The sequence below is a fragment of the Melanotaenia boesemani genome, chromosome 5 (assembly GCF_017639745.1).
Source record: "Melanotaenia boesemani isolate fMelBoe1 chromosome 5, fMelBoe1.pri, whole genome shotgun sequence".
Taxonomy (NCBI): Eukaryota; Metazoa; Chordata; class Actinopteri; order Atheriniformes; family Melanotaeniidae; genus Melanotaenia; species Melanotaenia boesemani.
This window is the reverse complement of record NC_055686.1, coordinates 2,237,717-2,256,576: the sequence shown is the minus strand read 5'-3', so window position 1 is coordinate 2,256,576 and position 18,860 is coordinate 2,237,717. Positions and strand designations below refer to the sequence as shown.

At 43.1% G+C, this 18,860-nt stretch overlaps 3 protein-coding genes across 6 annotated transcripts in view; 1 reads left to right on the top strand and 2 right to left on the bottom strand.

Annotated features, from left to right (window-relative positions):
* Positions 1–18,860, bottom strand: part of LOC121640417 — a 1,195,287-nt gene that overhangs the window by 414,952 nt on the left and 761,475 nt on the right. The window contains exon 15 of the mRNA XM_041986139.1: positions 4,780–4,788. Within this exon, the coding sequence (XP_041842073.1) occupies positions 4,780–4,788 (9 nt within the window). The remainder of the gene's footprint in view (positions 1–4,779; positions 4,789–18,860) is intronic.
* The window catches only part of LOC121640416 (muscle M-line assembly protein unc-89-like), a 442,453-nt gene that overhangs the window by 109,649 nt on the left and 313,944 nt on the right, over positions 1–18,860 (top strand). The window lies entirely within an intron of this gene.
* Positions 10,745–12,365, bottom strand: LOC121640497 (protein ALP1-like). Of its 2 annotated transcripts, XM_041986297.1 has the most exons (3): positions 12,255–12,365; positions 11,345–11,731; positions 10,745–11,205 (listed from the first exon to the last, which is right to left on the bottom strand). In XM_041986297.1, the coding sequence occupies exons 1-3, from the start codon at positions 12,306–12,308 to the stop codon at positions 10,846–10,848; spliced, it is 801 nt and encodes a 266-aa protein (XP_041842231.1). In that variant the 5' UTR covers positions 12,309–12,365; the 3' UTR covers positions 10,745–10,845. The 2 variants fall into 2 exon arrangements, with proteins under 2 accessions (XP_041842231.1, XP_041842232.1); XM_041986298.1 differs by having other exon boundaries at positions 11,093–11,731.

The window sequence follows — 18,860 nt, the reverse complement described above, 5'->3', positions numbered from 1 at the left end:
TAGATAATGAGTGGGATGAAACAATAATGTAATTCTCTGTTCCAATATATCAAGTGAAGACAGCTCGTCCTCTCCACCATGTCACAAAATCAGACCTCAAGCTCAAAGCTGAACAAAGACTGAGACAGACATGGAAGAGGAGACATTTGAGGTGAGATCACATCTTTCTGGCTAATCAAAGCTTTTTAGTAGGTCATCAACAAGCGTCCGGCACTCAAGGCAAGTTCCAAAGCTGAGGCTGCACAAGCACAAATCGCCTATGCAGAACAGGAAGCTGAAGCCATGGCGGAACAAGCTAAAATCAACACCAAACTACATATTCTGCAGGAGAAAATGGCAGCTGCTGCATCAGCTGAAGCTCATGAGTTCAAAGCGAAGCATCACAGTCCCATAAAAGCCTCATTGTTCCCCCTGCAGACAACAGAGTCCAAGACTACATAAAGAGTCAAGCAGACATCTTAGAAAACCATTCAGCATTTCACTCTGCAGCAGGCGATGCTCATACATCAGCCCTCTACACGAGAGAAAGTAAAAATGTTATCATATGCAACCTGAAAGAGAAGAAGACCAACATGCATATTATGTACAAAATCAGCAACAACCTCTCAGCCACAACCATTATTTGGGTCCCCTGAGACACATGTGTGACCCAAATCCACCTTTCCAACGTGACACATTCAAAACATCATCTAACCACCGTGAGACATCATCTTCGACGGACATTGTAAAATACCTCATGAGACGAGAGGCAGTGTCAGCCACTTTACAGAAATTTGATAACAACCCACAGATTATGGAAAGGTTCCTTTCTGAGTGTCACCAGAGACTTGTGCTTAACATACAAAGAAGAACTTGACCTCCTTATACGGTGTCTGGGACCACAGTCTTCAGAGCAGGCAAAGAGAATCAGCTCTGCACAGGTTCATGATGCTGCTGCAGCTCTCAGAATGGTGTGGAAGTGTCTTTAAGAGATGTTTGGAGCTCCTACAGTGATTGAACATGCACTCTTCAAAAGATGGAAGATTTTCCAAAGATATCCAACAGGGACAACAGTAAATTAAGAGAACTGTCAGATCTTTTGCTCGAAATGCAGTTAGCCAAGGCGGAAGGTTACTCGCCTGGACTCGCCTTCCTGGACACACCACGTGGAATTAATCTAATAGTAGAACAATTACCTTACAGACTACAAGAAAAGTGGATGTCATGGGCAACTAAATACAAAGTGGATCACAATGTCATGCTTCCACCATTTTCTGCCATCTCTTGCTTCATTCAAGAGCAAGCCATGATGAGGAATGACCCTTGTTTCTCCTTTCTGACAGCACAGAGAAGATGGAAAGACAAAAAAACAACAGAATACAAATCTCTGAGATTAAGACACAAGTCTGCTGTAAAAGGGTGATGATCCTGACAAAGGATGCCCCATTCATAACCTAAACCTCATCCCCTTTAAAAATGTTGCAGCTTTCGCAACAAGACTTTAGTCGTGAGAAAAACACATCTTAAAGAAAACAACATCTGCTTCAAATGTTGTGCCTCAACCAAACATTTAGCAAAAAACTGCACTGTAAAAATTACCTGCAACGAGTGTGGAAGTGACGGTCACATTTCTGCACTTCATCCAGGTCCTGCTCCCCATGACACAATATATATATATATATATATATATATATATACATATATATAAAACAGTAAAAAAGAAATAAAATATATCCCAGGCCAAAGCCTTACAGAGCCAGGGTTAAAGTATCATTTCAAATAGTTTGACTAACAGCTCCAGCTGTTCTATAATTAAGTTTTTAAATGTTTTCATCCACAATCTTCATTAATAGGAATTAATATGTGACAGTAATCCAGTGTATATATATATAGAGAGCGATATAGAGGATATAAAAGAGGATAGACAGACTTTCTGCTAAGGGATGTAGATATTTGTGGAAAATGATGTGAAAGAAAAGAAAAAAGAAGTCCATGGTTTCCAACCTAATTACAAGAAAGATAGATTTAAAGAAAATATTTTAGCCACGTATTTAGAGACATTGTGGAAGGTCCAGAGAGACACTTGCAGCTCCAGAGTTGTAGGTTGGAAACCCCTGATGTTTGTAAACCAAAACTTACTGCATTTTCTTTTTGTAGGTGTAGGCCTTGTTTTAAAGGAAAGAGACATTTTGCACGTAATGCTGCAATTAATCGCGATTAAAATTTTTAATTGTTGCCCAGCAGAAATATATATATATATATATTGTGTGTGTGTGTGTGTGTGTGTGTGTGTGTGTGTGTGTGTGTGTGTCTGTGTGTGTAAATATATAAAAAAGCCTTAACAGGATTTGAAGTTCCTCTTGGAGCATCTCCGACCCTGATGTGTTTTTACAGATAACCTCCAGGAAGGAGAGACTGAAACATGATGAAGATGAAGAGGAGGAGTTGTACCTATGTTCTGTTGCTTCTGATCTTTACTTGTCCATAAGTGACGTCTCCTGTCCTCACGTCAGAGTAGACAGCAGCTGCTTCTCTCCCTGCAGCATGAAACACCTCTAGTATGTTAGAAACAGACATAAAGTCTTTCTCTTCATCTTATTTACAATTAGGTCAATCAGAAGTTCAGAAACAGCAGCTTTCATTGTCTTTTTTCTTCTTCTGTTAACAAGAAGCTTAATATAACTGGTGGTTTTTCATGTGAAAACAGGAAAACATGACCAAGTTCCTCAGTTCTGTTTACGCACATTTTCTATATAAATGGATCAACAAGTGGTTTTAGTCTCTATTTAAAGCCGACCACACAGAGGTGTTAATTCTGACCAGCTGCACCAGCAGGAAGGTGTTACTCTGCTTCACACGCACCATTAAAATTATCAAAGCTCAGTTAGAGAGGCTGAAACCAGTAAAACCTTTACCCTAGATCTATATTTTATATCAAACTTTAATGGTTTTCTATTAATTAAAACATCATGTTCTGGCTCCTTGAGGCCTTTTCTCTGCATCCAGTTGTGACTGGTTTACTGTTCAGAGTTAAACTGGATTCTGAATCCTGATGTGATGAAGAGGAGAGGAAGAGGAGCAGCTGTACCTCTCTGAGCTGATCTGTCTTTACTGTCTCTGATGACTATTGGTCCATAAGTGACGTCTCCTGTCCTCACGTCAGAGTAGACAGCAGCTGGTTGTGTCTCTGCAGAATGAAAGACATGAATGTGATGACAGCAGGTAGATCAGCTGATCTCAGAGCAGCTCATACAGATGCTGCAGGAACATCTGGACAGGAAGCATTTACAGCATGATGATGATGATGTTTCATTAAACAGTGAACTATAAACTGCTTCAGCAGACTTTAATCTTAGTGTAGAAACTTCTTTCCACTAACAGTCGTGCAGAGAAACATGTGGCCACATCCAGCTGACATGTTTTCATCAGAAACAGGAAGCTGGACGACCACAGAGCTGTTAGAGTCCGTTACAGAACAACCACAGGATGAAAACACTCAGTACAAAACCCACCTTCATCTACCAACACACACCAGCTACTGTGGAAACTTTTAAAGTGACAACAATGATTGTTATCAACACAATTCAGAGAAATGAAACGTAAACCACGTGTTTAATAACAGATGAAGAACGATGGAAATATTAAACTGGACTGTGTGATGTAACAACCATCTTTAACCAGAGAAAAGCCAGAAAACATCTAAAGATGAAAATCCTACAACTCCCAGAATGCTTTGTGATCTGTTACTTCTGTCCTCACTGCTGCAAGTATTGATCCTGTCTGCTGAAACCAGAGTTCACATGCTGCAGTTCTAAGTAAATCCTGGATCTGAACACACTCCACTGAAACAAAAAGAGGATCTGAGACCAGACAGGTTACAGGAAGTAGAATTTTCCTCATGTGTGTCTGTCTGGACTTTAAAACATGTCAGGATCTAAACTTCATGATGGAGGAAACCTGCCGTGGTCGCCTGTCCAGACCTCACTGCCTTTGCAGGACAGCTGTCCAGAGTCGGTCCTTGAGGGCCGTTGTCCTGCAGCTTTTAGCACATGACAACAAGCTGGAGGAGATACGTTTAATTTGAATCAGGTGTGTTGGAGCGGGAAACATCTAAAGCCTGCAGGACTGGAGCTGGACATCCATGAACAAGAGTGACCAGATGAGAGTTGGTGGAAAAGCCTGGTGGTAGTTTGGTAATGAGCTTTATTCACCGTTAATAAGATTGTAGGATTTACTTCACTTTACTGAAATATACATAAAATAACCTTTATTATTTCTTTCTCTCTCTTTTTATCTTAGGAAAGAAACCAAGTGTAGAACTAAATGTGTGAGGAAAACAATGCTGTGGTCTTCAGTCCACTGTCAGTGGGGTCTGCCTCCAACCAGTGGGAAATATCCAACATCCATCCAGTCCTCCAAAAGACCCTCCTAAAGGAGCTGAAAGACTACAGACCAGTGGCCCCGGCCTCGGTGGTCTGTATGGACCGGGTGGTGTGTGACTTCCTGTCCAACATTCTGTCTCACGTCCCCTTCAGTTAGCATATGAGGCTAAACGGTGTAGAAGATGCGAGTTTCACACTTTTAGACATGGTCACCAAACAACTGGACGCAGCACACACACAAACACACACACACACACACACACACACACACACACACACACACACACACACACACACACACACACACACACACACACACACAAACATGGTTTTTATTTGTTGACTTTTCTTCTGATTTTAACTCTGTACACTCAGATAAAACATCTTTTACCAGCTGTCTGTCAGTTCAGACTTTTACCTCCACCTGCTGAGGAAACAGGACATGTTTCACTCTGATCTGCTCCTCACTCCTGAATCCATTCATACCTTCAGTATTTCAAGCATTAGCTTCCTCTCCATCAAACACCAAACCAAACTCTGCTGGACAGTCAGTCAGACCAGCTACGTTACCGGGTAACTACCACTGTCTAAACTGTAACTCTGCTCTCAGAGGATCCATCGTTCCCTCCTTCTCTCCTTCCAGCTGCTGCCATCAGATGCTAAAGTTCCCCTGACAATGTGTTGTATGGGTGTGTTTAAAGACAAACTCCTGTCACACACCTGGGACAGAAAATAAAGTTAATAAAATCTCTTCTAGTGTCCCATTCACACCAAAGATAGTTGGTCTCTGGTTCAGACTGAAATATCTGCTGCACTGACACAGAGCTCCATAGAGTCTCCAGGAAGTCTGGATTTACTCCTGGCTCTGGACAATACCAGACCTGTACACCTGACCACATGAGTGTTCATGAGTCCCTAAGAGTTAAGAGATGCTGGGCTTCACAAAGACACCATATCAAATAAAATGTTACCTTTGCTGCATCTGATTGGCTGTTGGTGATATGTTGAGGTCACTGTATGTGATGTCATCATCTCCAGCAGCTGGAAGGAAGCAGAATGAGAGCAGAATGTGTCTGATAGACGTTTTAACTCGTTTTAACATTAAATCATTGATAAAGTTCTACGTGAACTTCTGAAAGATGGAGTCTGAAAGTTTTATATCCAGATGTTTGTCTCACCTTCAGGTTTCCTGTCAACACGTCGTCTACACAGCAGAACCAGTAACACCAGCAGAACCAGTAACACCAGCAGAACCAGTAACACCAGCAGAACCACAACACCAACACATATCCACACATAGAGGGGAGGAGGAGAGGTAGATGATGGAGAAGGAGTGGAACCTGGTAGAGATGTAGATGATGGAGGAATGGATACTGGTGGAGATGTGGTGGTGGGTTTTCCTGAGAGGAGACACAGATAATAAGGTCATTACTGGGATGTTCTGGATCAAACCATGAAATGAGAGTGAAGCTCCTCACCTGTGACAGAGATCCAGCTGGGTGGAGACTCTCCATGACTGCTGATGCTACACCTGTAGAGACCTTCATCAGACCTGGTAACATGGTGGAGGGTCATGTTACCTGTAGACTCAGTCCTGATGAGGGAGCCATCTTTATAGAAAGCAGCTGGGAGGTTGGAGGGAGGCTTTGATTGACAGCTCAGAGTGAGGTCATCTCCCTCCATCACAGGGAGGACAGGACTCTGCAGGATCACTGATCCACCTCAACACAGAGACAAACTACAGCATTTCATCCATTTCCACACAGCTTCATCACCACTAACTCCACAGTCTGATCTTACCAGTGACAGTGAGGGTGATGCTGTTACTGGTTGCTCCCTCTCTGGACTCACACCAGTAAACTCCAGTTTCCCATGTTAACATGTAGCTGATGTTACAGGAAGAACCTGATGAATTTGATGCTTTTCCCCACCCAGATCCACACTGAGTCCTGGTATTCTTGGTCGTGTTTCTCCTCACCGTCCATCCAGCAGAGCTGTCGTCCTCCTCACAGATCAGAGACACAGAGTCTCCTTTAAAAACCTGAGATCTGCTGGGACTGATGGTCAGACGAGCTGTGGGATGAAACGACACATTCATCATAATTTTTTGTTGTTACCTGAGTTTCAGAGTCAGACAATAAAATCATCATATAACACAAAATATAAACCCAAAACATTTTTGTGTTAATTTTTCTGTCAATATATTGACAGATAAAAATGAGAAAAAAGATAATATAGATAATAATGAAAAGAGGACAAACCATTTGTTGGACTGCACAGCAGTGAAGTTATAACTATAGAAAGAAAAATCAGGTTAGTTTAAAATCGAAAAATAGTTCTTAACAAAATTCTAACAAATGCTCAGATACAGCTCGTGTGGATGAGTTCGATATGATAAAAAATTATATTTATACCATATCCCACCATAATGGTGTCATACACCACAGCTTGCCATACACAAGCTGTGATGTTGTGTAATATGTAATTAAAATAAAATTACCACTTTTCCATATTTCATCATCCTAGATTTTATTTCCAGTAGAAGTTCATTTTGAAGTAGAAGTTGTCAGTTAATTGGCAACAGGTCAGCAACATGACTGGGTATCAAAGGAGCATTTCAGAGAGGCAGAGTCTCTCAGATGGAAAGATGGACAGAGCTTCACCAAAATGAGACAAACTGTGGAACCATTTTAGAAAAATGTTCCTCAGACTGAAGATCCACCATCTACAGTGTGGAATATCATCATAGAATCAGGAGGCATCTCTGTGTGCATGGGAGAAGGTTGGATGCTGGTGATCTTCCGCATTAAAAGCAGACAGTAGGTGAGACGCTGCAGGTAAGTGACGCTAATGCTGTAGGTACCGTAGATTCAGTGAGACGGCAGCCTGACAGATTTTATAGATCGTTGTTACGACAGAATCGTCATGGGGAAACCAAGCAACACCTCCACCTCATCCAAGTCCAAGAGACAGCGAAATGAGGATTCACCTGGAGCTGTTTCACCACCGGGGAACGACTCAACAGATGTTCTGATCTCCATAGATAAGAAACTCAGTAGTTTTGATGCGCGTTTGAGCCTGGTAGAAATTCTCCACAAAGAGTTCCAGGCGCTACGTGAATCACTAGAATTCAGCCAGAAGCAGGTGGAAAGTCTGGCTGCAGAAAATGCCGGTCTCAGAGAGACGGTAAAATCCCTCACCGAGGGCTTGACCCGTCTCTCGGAAGAAAATAAGAAGATGAAGGAAACGGTGATCGATCTGCAGGCGCGGAGCATGAGAGAGAACCTGGTGTTTGCAGGGATTCCAGAGCAGACGGAGGAGGACCCCGAGACCACGGTGAAAAACTTCATCAAAACCCACCTGAAGCTCCCGGAGGAAACGGTGAAAAACATCTCCTTTCACAGAGTCCATCGGCTCGGCGGGAGGAAACCCGGGTCCAGCAGACCAAGACCCATCGTAGCGAAGTTCGTCAGCTTCAAACAGAAGGAGCAGGTGAAGAACCAGGGCCGCGAACTGAAGGGGACCAACTTCGGAGTAAACGACCAATATCCGAGAGAGATTCTGGACCGACGGAGAGTCCTGTTTCCCATCAGAAGGAAATCTATGGCTAATGGCGCTCGCGCTGTCATCGCAGTGGATAAATTATTTATTAATGGACAACTGTACCGCGACCCGGACATCACTCCGTGGCTCTACTGACTTGGTATGTGCTTTAATTTTACTGTTTTCTCACTAGATCATGTTATATCCATAAAACTGCCATAAAAGATAATTTAGTTAACAGTAAATCCACTTCCCGTCTCCACTACACTGTTCTCAGCACAGATGAGTTTTTTAAATTACTTTTTTTCTTTGGCACTGTCGCTCTTTTCACTCTTTACACTTCTTCTCTCCGACCCTTTAACGGTTACCGGTAACACTTGTCATTATATTATATACATCAGCACTTTTCATGATTCACAGGAACACACACAGAACAGCACAAGCGCACATACATCCCTGTCACAACCAGCTGGCAGATACACATGCACACGGAGAAGCAGTGGGATGCACGCACACACGCTTCAGTAATATGCATATAGCCTCATTTCTGTGGTTTGTTCATGAATGAACTCACATTTGTCACTTGGAATGTGCATGGAGCTGGCACAGGGGAAAAGAGGTTAAAAATTTTTAATCGTTTGCAAGAAATGAAAGCAGATATAATATTACTCCAAGAGACTCATTTATCAAACTCAACAATAGATCTTCTCTCAACAACCCAGTTTCCACACGTGTATTCAGCTTGTTATAATTCTAGGCAGAGAGGAGCAGCAACTCTTATTAATAGAAGGTTAAATTTTGACATAGATAATACAATCATAGATCCAGAAGGCAGATTTATAATAGTTACATTATCTATTAAAAATGTTAAGTTATGTATTGCAAATATATATGGTCCAAATGTTGATGATCCGTCCTTCTTTCACTCCCTCTTCGCCTCACTCTATGGTCACTCAGATAACACACTAATTGTAGGAGGTGATTTTAACATTATACTGGATAAACAAAGTACCACAGGAGCTCATCGAGTCTGGAAATCCTCAGAAACTGTAAAACAGTACATGAAGGATTTTGATCTCTGTGTTGCTTGGCACTCCCACCATCCCACACTAAGAGAATACACCTTCTTCTCTTCAGTCCACCATTCCTATTCTAGATTAGATTATTTCTTAACTAGCAGCTCGCTGATGAATGACATGTCAGAAATCAGAATCCATCCTATTAGCATTAGTGATCACGCACCAGTATCATTCACTCTGAGAAGTAAGAGCAATAAACCAGCTACTAGAAACTAGAGATTTAATACGTCATTACTTAAAGATCCTGAGTTTATCAGCTACTTTAAAAGAGAATGGTCCTTATATCTGGAAAATAACGACTTGCCAGAAACTTCAGCGTGTGTTCTTTGGGAAGCAGGAAAAGCAGTAATGAGAGGGAAAATTATTTCCTTCTCTTCTCATAAGAAAAAGAAGGAAACTTTGAGAACTTCAGAGTTAGAACTCAGAATTAAATCCTTAGAGGAGCTTACCATGTCTCCCCAGAAGAACACACACTAAATGCTATAAGGAAAGCTAAACTTGAACTTAATGAAATAATAGATAGAAAGATGCAGTTCTTGGTGCAAAGACTTCACTTGGGCTGTGTCCGAATGTGCATCCTACTCCCTACATAGTGCCCTATATAGGGAACACGCCATTTTGTAGGGGTGTCCAAATGTCCAGAAAGAAAAAAGAAGGGCACTCAAAATTACCCACAATGCATCTTGAAAAGTAGTGAGCATCGATGGTCACTAGACAGGCTAATATAGACCACAATGCATTGCGGGCCAAAGCTCAACAAGGCGCAAGGAGGCGAAAATATCGAGCGGCGCGAAATGACCTATAAATGTAAGTATTTTATTAATCATATTCAATAACTGAGTATTGTTAATGCATTGAAATAAAAAACTACTTGTGATGTAAAGGTTTTTGGTCATTGTGACCACGTATATATATATATATATATATAAATAAATTGAGGATAGTCAATGATCTCATTCATCTTCTGTTAGCTTTCCGTGCTCAGCGATGTTCATGACATCTTCTAACACTAATTATTAATTAACTGCTTATCAGAAAATAAGTTGGGTACATGTTTAGGTTATGTTGTAGTATATGATATATGCTGTTTTTTGTCTTTTTAGGGACGGATGAGGATGTGGAGAGGCTGGTCCGCCTCCGTGTGGCGGAGGACCACCTCTTTAATGGGAGGAGGTTTGCTTCGGCTGCCGGCTGGGAGTAAGCTTATTATTTTTATTTAATGTAAGTACTACTGCTGCTGCAATTATTTAATACTGTGTGTGGTTTAAGGGCTGTGCTGCAGAAAATGGGGCTGAGCCGGGAGGTCAGCCCTGCCAGGGCAGCCAAAAAGTGGGAAAACCTTAAAAAAACCTACAAGGTTTGTGACTTTTGTAGTTTCAAATGTGATTGGTATAGCAAGCCGTCTGTACGGCCTCCCTGCCTTATTGCTTCATCCTGGGAGGAGAGCCCTTCCACGTCTGTGGCACCCTCCTCTGTCTCAGTGCCACATGATGAGGAAGATGAGGGCGAGAGCAGCACCCCTGCCAAGCGGCCGAGGCGAGTCTTCTCCATTTTCTGGAGAAGGCAGAGAAGAGAGAGGAAGAGAGAGAATAGAGAGAAGAGGAAAGGGAGAAAAAGGAGGAGGAAAGGGAGGAGAGATTGTTGTCTCTATTAGAAAAATTAGTTGAGAAAATAAATAAAATGTTGGAACATTTAATGATGAGTTCTTTTTATTTAAAATAAAAATAGAAACTTAAACAATAAACTTATACATAACTTATAACAGGGGATATTTCAATTATAGTTACATTTTTAAAGGCATATTTATAGGGACACACTTATTCTACTGAAACTATTTACACTTGTCTCTTTTGAAATGTTTTTTACATATTTAATTTGCTGTTTGACTTCAGAACAAAACAAGACAAAGGAATAAAACAAGAAAAAAACCTGCTTTTCAAAACACCAAATGCTCTCTCTATTACAGCTCGTGGCCTGGAGTGGTGTCGATTATACCGGGCTTCAACGGGACTCCTTACAGGCTCCCTGTAAGGAGGAAGGAGGGTGATGGGTTGTGACAGGCACGGATATCCACCATCGCCGATGATGATGAAGCCGTTCGGAGGGTAAAGATGTTGGGTGTACAAGGGGCTGTTTTTTAGTACACGGGAATCATGTACTGATCCTGGATATCCAACAAAAATGTCCAGAAATCTGCCTCTATGGTCGCACACTGCCTGGAACTGAATGAAAAAGCTTCCTGTTAAAATAACATTCTGCATTCTCACCAGGGGGCTTGATCCTAACGTGGCAGCCATCAATGCCTCCCACGTCACCAGGGGGCTTGATCCTGACGTGGCAGCCATCAATGCCTCCCACCACCTTCCTAAATGCTGCAGATCCACCAAGCTTCTGGAAACCAGCTGAAACCTCTGCCAGTCCATCCAAAGAGGGAAAGTTGATGACCCTTCTGCGCAGAGCCAGTATGGTCTCCGCAACCCTGTGGACAACGTCGCAGACCGTGGCCTTGGGCATGTCAAAGGCCCGGGCCACAACACGGTATGATGTGCCGCTTGCCAGCCAGAAGAGAAACACCAGCGTGTCCAGGTGTTTCGCCCAGTCATGGTGGTCTGTGGCCCAAAGCTGCCCAATCAGACCCGAGATGGTGTCTCGGTTCAGGCGGAAGTCAGGGCGGAGGTCAGAGTGACCATCAAAATACATGGTCAGGAGGGGGACTTTTTTATTCACCTGGCAGTAAAGGGGTGGTCCCTAAAAGAAATAAAACTTTGTGAGTTTGTGTGAAACACTTAAGAAAATAAAAGAAAGAAATAAAACAGAAGACTAAAATGAAATAGGAAAAAAAAAAAACAACTTTCCAAGTAATGCTGCTACTTAAAATTCAATGTTTGAAGGAGCTCAGTGTTTGTTGTTAAACATGTTATTCTGTTGGTTAATTTCCAATGTGGTGTTCTTTTAACCAATAAAGTTCATTCTATGTAAATAGTCATTTAATTTAGTGTCTCAATTTATTCTTAGTTTAACTCCAGTGTACATACAATTTATAACATGTATAACTAAGATGTGATATAAGCTGGAGTTGAGGCCTGTTCTTGGTCTACATAAAGGCCTTCAGTGTTCTCTATAGAGAAAGGAGACTGATCTCACATAAAACTAGGTGTAACAGCAGCTTTTAATTTGAGATGAGGACCAAAACTACATTTAACTTTGCCCAGAAGATGATGTTGTATGATTGTGATAAACAGTATACAAAAAAAAAAAACTATTTACTTACGTAGTGTCTTGCTAACGCAACAAGTGCCATTCTCCTCATCCGTATTCTCCTCATCACATGTCTCCTTCGTCTTCTCTACCGTTGTTTAACTATTTGGACGATTAAAAGCTGATTAAAAGCGTCAATAAGAAGAAATTTAAAACTTGTGTCATTTCTCCGATGGAGAATACTGCATCAAGTGGTTGTCGTGGTGACGGTGGTAGTCACGTGGTTTCCGGCGAAGAAAAAATAGGGAGCTTTGTGTCCGAATCGTTAAGAGAATGAGTGCACTACGTAGTGAACGAGGGGTTAGGGAGTAGGGTGCACATTCGGACACAGCCTTGGAGAACTTTGAGCATGGCAACAAATCTGGAAGGTTCCTGGCTAATCAGTTAAAAACAAACAAGGAGAAATCAACCATCTCGTCTGTCAGAGATCCAGAAGGAAACATCAGCCACGACCCTGACAAGATAAATAACACTTTCAAAGAATTCTATAAAACATTATATACATCACAACTAACTACAACACATGAGAATATTGATAAATTTCTTAGTAACATTAATCTTCCACAATTAAAACATGAAAATAAAATGGTCTTGGATTCCCCCCTTTCAGTCGGCGAACTCCAAGAAGCTCTCCAGCATATGCCCAACAATAAAGCTCCAGATCCAGATGGTTACCCAGCAGAATTCTACAAAGAATTCTGGACAATGCTGGCACCCACTTTCTACAATATGATATTAGAAATAAGGGAAAAACAAAAAATACCTTCAAATATGAACCTAGCCAATATTACTCTACTATTAAAACCAGGTAAAGACCCGACACTTCCATCCAGTTACCGTCCAATTTCATTAATAAATGTAGATCTCAAAATAATTGGCAATGCTTTGGCCAGAAGAATAGAAAAAATAACCCCTCTAATAATACATCCTGACCAAACAGGCTTTATTAAAGGTAGACATTCCTCTACTAACATGCGTAGATTAATTAACATCATAGATTATTCTACTCTACATAATCTGGAATCCACAGTAATTTCTTTAGATGCAGAAAAAGCATTTGACCGAGTAAACTGGAAATTTTTATTTGCAACGTTAAACAAATTTGGGTTTGGGTCATCTTTCATAGATTGGATAAAGATATTATATAACAACCCAAATGCATGTGTGAAGACCAATGATCAAACTTCTCCAAGCTTCTGTTTGCAGAGAGGCACCAGACAGGCTGCCCACTTTCTCCATCACTCTTTGCTATTTTTATTGAACCCCTAGCTGCTGCCATAAGACAAAACAAAGAGATTAAAGGAATCCATGCCAAAAATATAGAACACAAGATAAGTCTTTATGCTGATGACATATTACTTTTCCTCCAGAACTCACCGACATCTCTCCCCCAGACAATCACACTTATTAACACATTCTCATCAATATCTGACTACTCTATTAACTGGTCTAAGACTATTATTATGCCCATCAACTGTGACCTACAAAACATACCCAATACTACAATACAGTCTGGAAACATTAGATATCTAGGCATAAACATTTCCCCCAGGTTATCAAAACTAACAAAGCTAAATTATGTCCAGCTACTTAAAGCAATAGAGGATGATCTCTCATGGTGGAGGCGCTTACCCATATCACTCATGGGGAGGGTTGCCACAGTTAAAATGATGGTTCTATCTAAAGTAAACTACCTGTTTTCAATGATACCCACTAAACCATCCTCCAGTTGGTTTAAGTCACTGGACTCACATATATCTAAATTTTTATGGAAAAATAAGCCATCACGTATCAGTCTAAAAACTTTACAACAGACTAAAGATAGAGGCGGATTGGAGCTACCCAACTTTAATCATGTTTTCTTAGCTAACAAGCTGCAGTATATCTCCAAATGGCTTAAACCTAGCAGTCTGGATGAAACATGGTTAGATGTAGAGCAAGCATTGTGTGAGGATGTGTTTATCTCTGATCTGCCATTCATCAGCTCAACCATCAAAACACATAAGTGTTTTTAAAGCATCAATATCAGTTCCTCCTTAGTGGCTTGGTGGGAATTTCTAAAAATAACCAAATCCTCACTTTTTCCATGTAAGTTTACACCCCTCTGGAATAACGCTGACATCCTGCAAAACAAAAAGCTTATCAATTTTACTCAATGGAAAAATAAAGGAATAAAACAGTTAGAACATATAATAGAAAACGGAAACTTCTTATCATTTAATATTCTCACTTCACAATATGGAATCAGTAGCAAAACATTTTTAGAATATCACCAGCTTAAACCTATTATATCTAAAAAATATACCATTAATCAATTAAACTTACAGCTACCTATTAGGGTGGCAGAATTCATGAATCTCAATGCCCCAAAGCTATTATCAAAAACATATAGACTATTATCTAAACTAGAAGACTCAATCTGTCTTCCAACTTCAAAATGGGAGGGTGACTTATCCAGTAACTTTAATAAAGATAAATGGTCACAAATATGTTTAAACACCTTTAAAATGACTAAAAATTCAAATATGCAACTAATACAATTCAAAATTCTGCATAGAACTCATTATACAGGACAAAGGATGTTCAGGATGGGTCTGTCACAATCAAACATCTGCACACACTGCAATGAAAACACACCTGACAACTACCTCCATGCCTTGTGGTCCTGCACACCTGTCCGCAGGTTCTGGCTTCAGGTATGTGTGGACATGTCAACATAGTTTAAATGTAATATTCCTACAATCCCCGCACTATGTCTACTAGGTGACTTGGGTGACATTAATATGGCAATTAACTCTGCATTATGCATCGCAAAGAAAACTATCCTTGTGAACTGGAAAAACAAAAGTAATCTGTGTATTCAGCAGTTTAGGAATCTCTTAGTTGACCACATCAGTAATGAGACAATGTCTGCCTCCTCAAAGAACTATTCGGCTGAATCTCATTCCTTCTGGTCCCCTGTGCTTAGTTCCATCACTTAGTGTAGGTGGAGGACTGTGACCTCGTTGCTATGGGGGTTTGAGAAATGGCCGAGAGGTGGTTGCGGGTTCTTTGTGGTTGCCCGTGATGCGAGACCGGGCTGCTCTGCGGTGGGGGTGGCTCTGAGTCTGGCCCCGTCGGGGGCTGTGGGGGCCAGCGGTTGGAGTCGCCTCGTGGTGAGGCCACTGGTGGTGCCTGGGTTGGTGGGCGTCGGTCCTGAGCCGGGTGGCCGGGCTATTCTGGGGCGGGCTGGGCGGGGGTTCTGGGCTCTGGTGCCCGGGGGTGGTCCTCCTCCCTCCGGGGTGGTGGGCTCCGTATGTGCCTGGGGTCTGGGCCTGCCCGGATGTGCTGCCGTGGTGTGGGTTGGTGCATGCCCTGGTGTCTGGTTGACACCCTGGGACCCAGGGTATGGCCCGGGGGCAAGGGGGGTGTAGGGGTTTGAAGGAGGGCTGAGTGGGATTCGGGGGATTATAGGGGGAGGTGCTGGGGTGTGAGACAGGGATGCTTGTATGTTGTGTGTCTATACTTTGGATGTTTGTGTGAATGGGGGGGTATGTTTGTGTGCGTATGCATGTGTTAGGATGAGTGGGGGTGTGTCTGCGGAGTGAGAGTGGGAGGGTTGGATGCTGTGCGAGTGTTTATATTTTTTGGGTGGGGCTGAGAGGGCATATGTGAGTTAGGATGAGTGGGAGTGTGCAAGGAAATAGGTGTGTGCATGTGTGCATGTGTGCATGTGTGTGGTTGGGGCGGGGTTAAGTGCACTTGTGTGTGTGTGTGTGTGTGTGTGTGTGTGGGGGGGGGGGGGTGGGGTGGGGGGGGGGCTGGGCGGGCCTGGGGGTGGTGGGCCGTGGGTCTGCCGCTGTCCCCATCCTCTCATTCCCCGTTAGGGGTGTGGGAGGGTGGGAACTTTCTGGGGTGGGTGGCGGCTCACTGGCTAAAGGCTCATCATCCAGAGGGAAGTTTGCTTCCCCATCCCCAGACCCCTCTTACTTCCCGCTCTCTCTGTCTCACACACACACACACACGTAGGGAGTTGGGAGGCGTGGAGCCATGCGGGGTGGAACGGAGGAGACCATTCAGTGGTCTCCTTGGATGCACCCCGTGGCTGCTCGCCTCTCAGTGTTGATTGCACCGAGACACCAAAACACAAGAAACACAACACACAAACAACACCTGGGGGCATAGCATGCGGTGCATGGCTCACTGCAGTCACTGCCCCTCAATTTTAATTGCACACAACACACACTACATAAACAGTCAGGAGCGGGGAGGGAGAGGGTATTGGGGACCTCTTACACCCTTGCTCCTCCTGTGTGTGGCTTGGGGGGGGGGGGTTGCCCCGGGGCCGGGTCCCGGGGTGGCTGCGCTGGTGGGCTGCTGGTTCTATGGGGGTTGGGTCAAGGGGTCAAGCGGGGGTGCTTGGGGCTCGCTGTCCGCTGGTCCGCCTGGGGTGTCCCCCACGGGGCATGGTGGGTGGGTTTTGCTTGGCGTGATTGTGTGGTGGTGAGTGATTGTGGGTGCGGCACGGGGGAGGGTGTGAGTGTGGGGTTATATGGGGTGCAGGTTGAAGTAGATGGGGAGTGGGGGGAGGGGGCCGATAGCACCCTGGTTCCCGGGGTGTGCGGCTGGAACATCGCGGTGTGTGCTGGCCTACGCCGGGTGGCTGTCTGGGGGGGCTTGGTCCTCCTAGGCATGATGCGGGCCCTCTGCCTTTGGGGGGGGGGCGGCCGCCTCTGGGCTCCTGGGGCCCTGGGCCCTTCGCTTGGGCTGCCCTGGCAGGGCCGGCGGTTGCTGATCTTGGCCCACTGGGACCTGTGCCCCGGGACCGTGGGGGGCTCTTGCTGGGGCTCTCCTCTGCCGCCCTTCGGGTGGGGCTGGAGTCGTCTTTGTGGTGGGGTGGCATGGGTTGGTGCTCCGGGTCTGCTGCTGAGGGCCCGGCCCAGGCCCTGGTCTGCCTCTGGCCTCCGTGGAGGCGAGGTTGCATTTGCATGATCTCACTCACCACTCTTCATCACTGATCACTCCTTGTTTCTCATGCTCTGCATGGTGACACAGTCACTGAGTTGTCCAGTGGGTTTTTAAAACTAAGCGATAATTATAAAAAAAATTTTTTGTATTTTTCCTGAGTTTTTTTTTTTTTTTTTTTTTTTTCTTCTGTGTGTGTGTTTCTGCTTTTGTAAAAGCTGTAGGAAATTTTCTGGTGTGTTCATGTACAGGTGTAACAGTTTGTTGTCTGGTGATGGTGTGGATTGAAGGGTCGTTTCCTTCTGTCTGTGATCTTTTTGTCTCCTTTCTTCTTTCCCTTTTGCTCTTTTTGCTATTTTCCATCTTTTTCTGTCCCCTCCGGTCAGGTCCAGCAAGATTACATAGATTCCGTGATTCAAAGTAAATAAATAAACAAATTAATCACATTATCAAGAAGAGCCTTACCCATAGGCCTCCCCTTGGCAGAGCAAATTTGTTCAGCACGATACAGCAACCAGATTATCATTTTGCTGCTATGATGCTGGACAGGACAAGTTAAAAAAAAAAAAAAAAAAAAAAAAAAAAGAAGAAGCTTTTTACCAGCTCAGAAACATCAACAGAATTAAAAGTTTAGTCTCCCAGAAAGACCAAGAGAAACTCATCCATGCATTCATCTCCAGTAGGCTGGATTACTGTAATGGTCTTTTAACAGGACTTCCTAAAAAGAGCATTAAACATCTGCAGCTCATCCAGAACGCTGCTGCTAGAGTTTTAACCAGGACTAAGAGATCTGAACACATCACACCAGTTTTAAAATCTTTACACTGGCTTCCAGTCAGTCACAGAATAGATTTTTAAAACCCTTCTGATTGTTTACAAATCCCAGAATGGTTTAGGCCCAGAATACATCTGTGATAAGTTCAGAGAATATAAACCTAGCAGAGCTCTTAGATCCAAAGACTCTGGTCAACTAGTCCAGACCAGAGTCCAGACTAAACATGGAGAAGCAGCATTTAGCTGTTATGCTGCAAACAAGTGGAACAAACTGTCAGTGGAGATTAAATTTTCACCAAATGTAGACATTTTTAAATCCAGGTTAAAAAAATTTCTTTTCTCATGCGTCTATGGATGAAATCTGCACGGTAACTTTTTTTTAACTTATCTTGCTTTTAATCATTTTAATGTAATTTATTATTATTATTTTTGTGATGCCTTTTATTATTTCTAAATATCTGTAATGTTTTTGTTTTATGTAAAGCACTTTGAATTGTCCTGTACATGAAATGTGCTGTACAAATAAATTGCCTTGCCTTGCCTAAAGAGGAGAGGGAGCATCCAGCTTGTTATCAGTGGACAGGTGAAAAGCTGCATCTCTGATGGGATGGGGCTGCATTAGTGCCTATGGCGTGGGCAGCTTCCACATCTGTGAAGCTCCATCAATGCTGGAAAATACATGGAGGTTTTAGAGCAACATCTGCTCCCATCCAGACAACGTCTCTTTTAGGGAAGACCTTGCAGATTTCAGCAAGACGATGCTGAACCACATCCTGCATCCATCACAGCAGCATGGCTTCACAGGAGAAGAGTCCGGCTGCTGAACTGGCCTGCCTGCAGTCCAGACCTTTCACCAGTACACAACATCTGGAGCATCATGGAAGCAGAAATCCAGCAACCA

Excerpts from the sequence above, each read along its gene's own strand:
- LOC121640497 (XM_041986297.1), bottom strand. The coding sequence starts at position 12,308 with ATGAGGAGAATACGGATGAGGAGAATGGCACTTGTTGCGTTAGCAAGA. Across the intron at positions 11,732-12,254 it reads TTGCGTTAGCAAGACACTAC|GGACCACCCCTTTACTGCCA; the intron begins GTAAGTAAATAG and ends TATTTCTTTTAG. Across the intron at positions 11,206-11,344 it reads GATCTGCAGCATTTAGGAAG|TTCCAGGCAGTGTGCGACCA; the intron begins GTGGTGGGAGGC and ends TTTTTCATTCAG.